The sequence below is a fragment of the Rhyacophila brunnea genome, unplaced genomic scaffold (genome assembly GCF_057557595.1).
Source record: "Rhyacophila brunnea isolate RB1 unplaced genomic scaffold, BYU_Rbru_1.0 scaffold_256, whole genome shotgun sequence".
Taxonomy (NCBI): Eukaryota; Metazoa; Arthropoda; class Insecta; order Trichoptera; family Rhyacophilidae; genus Rhyacophila; species Rhyacophila brunnea.
The window spans coordinates 19,396-21,344 of record NW_028232921.1 but is presented as its reverse complement, the minus strand read 5'-3'; the positions used below and the strand labels follow the sequence as shown (position 1 = coordinate 21,344).

General features: G+C 45.0%; 1 protein-coding gene across 1 annotated transcript; it reads right to left on the bottom strand.

Annotated features, from left to right (window-relative positions):
- Nucleotides 1-1,234: 1,234 nt before the first annotated feature.
- LOC147068731 (histone H2B-like) lies at nucleotides 1,235-1,698 on the bottom strand. The gene has a single exon (XM_085951862.1). The coding sequence runs from the start codon at nucleotides 1,630-1,632 to the stop codon at nucleotides 1,258-1,260; it is 375 nt and encodes a 124-aa protein (XP_085807988.1). The 5' UTR covers nucleotides 1,633-1,698; the 3' UTR covers nucleotides 1,235-1,257.
- Between the last annotated feature and the right edge of the window lie 251 nt (nucleotides 1,699-1,949).

Below are 1,949 nucleotides of genomic sequence, written 5' to 3'. Positions count from 1 at the left end.
GCGGGCCCCTGGCGCCCCCGCGGGCGTCGCGATCCGCCCCCGAGTCGGCCGGAGTTAGCACAAGACGATCGCGGCATACAAACATTACTGTATCGGGCGAAGACGACGGCGGCGGCCCCGCGGTGCTCGATGCAGTCGGCGGTGTTCACGAAGTTCTGCAGCAGGCGAGCAGACGGACGATGGTGCACGGTATCACGGTGCACGACGGTGAAGAAGGAAGCACGACACGAGAATAGAATGTTCAATTCGAATAATTAGTTACCTAACGATAGATTGCGATAGGTACGGCGCGATCGGTCGCTCGCTCGCTCACTGCGCCTCCCTCCCTCCCGCGATAGATAGATAGATAGATGGATGGATGGATGGATGGATAGTGTGAAGCGAAATATCGTAAATAAATAGTTAGTTAATTAATTAAATATGATAATATGATATAATATTATGGGTGCGTTTAATATGACCGATGCGAAGCATACATACGACAGAAATATGAGAGTAGAAAACCATAGCAACCGAAATCATCAATAACAACCGACAACAAAAATGTCATTATTTGTTACTATCAAGTACCTACCTATATGAAATCAAATATAAAGACATTGGAAGGAAGATCACTCTAAGATATCGATCGGGGATTCGGAATAAACTATTCCCTATTCCCTATTCCCGAATCCGTGTGTCATGTACGTATGTAACATAAAATCTATCGTACGATGCAAAATTATCCGATTCGCATTATTTATGTATCGCATATCGAAGGATCGATGAAATAACAAACAGATGTGTAATATCATGTTATGTAGGTACCTAAATCTAATGTGATGTTTTCTTTTTCAGATGCACGCACGCACGCATGCATTCCATGCACCTAAGATGTATGGATAATATTATTAATAGTATAATGATGACTTATTGTTGTATATTACTGAATAATAATAAAATTATTCACAGATACATCGATTCTTATTATTTTCCTATCATATCATATCATCCTTCGTGGCGGGCTCAGTTAGTTATCTAGTCTAGTTTATAATAATACGGTGTGTTGGATAGTGATATAATAATTATAAGCGTAGATGCAAGATAATTATTGTAACAAATATTCGTATTATTATTACAATAGGTGGGCGGTCAGTCGATTTATTTTTCCTGCCTGGCATAAATATTGATAGCGAAACATGCGATTCGATCAATTCGATTTGAAAATATTGGCGGCCCTTAAAAGGGCCTTTGCTTATAATTCTTTCTTCATGGACTTCACTTGGAGCTGGTGTATTTGGTGACTGCCTTTGTTCCTTCGCTGACGGCGTGCTTGGCGAGCTCTCCGGGCAGAAGGAGCCTGACGGCGGTCTGGATCTCCCTGCTGGTGATGGTGGAGCGCTTGTTGTAGTGGGCGAGGCGCGACGCTTCGGCGGCGATCCTCTCGAAGATGTCGTTGACGAAGCTGTTCATGATGCTCATCGCCTTACTGGAGATTCCGGTGTCGGGGTGCACCTGCTTGAGCACCTTGTAGATGTAGATTGCGTAACTCTCCTTCCTCCTCCTCTTTGTCTTCTTCTTGTCTCCCTTGGAGATGTTCTTCTGGGCTTTGCCGGATTTCTTGGCGGCCTTTCCGCTAGTCTTGGGCGGCATGATGATCGGCGACGGGTATTACGATAACGATAGATAGATTAGGTAGGTGCGCGGTGTCAATCGGCGGCGGTGGCTCGAATGAGAATGCCCGCGCAAACTTAGACTCGCTCTTTCAGGTCACTGTGTAGAGCGATCGGCGCGCGGCTTTGCAAGTCGCGTTATGAGCCGCACGTCTCCCGCTGCGGCCGCACCGCGCGCGATTCTAAAATAACGCAAAAAAAAGTTTTTTTAACTCATACGACCTTGCGTCAGAAAAAGTACTCAAGGTAGTCATGAGGAATATCCCAGTTGAATATACCGAAGAAGAAATAACAAAA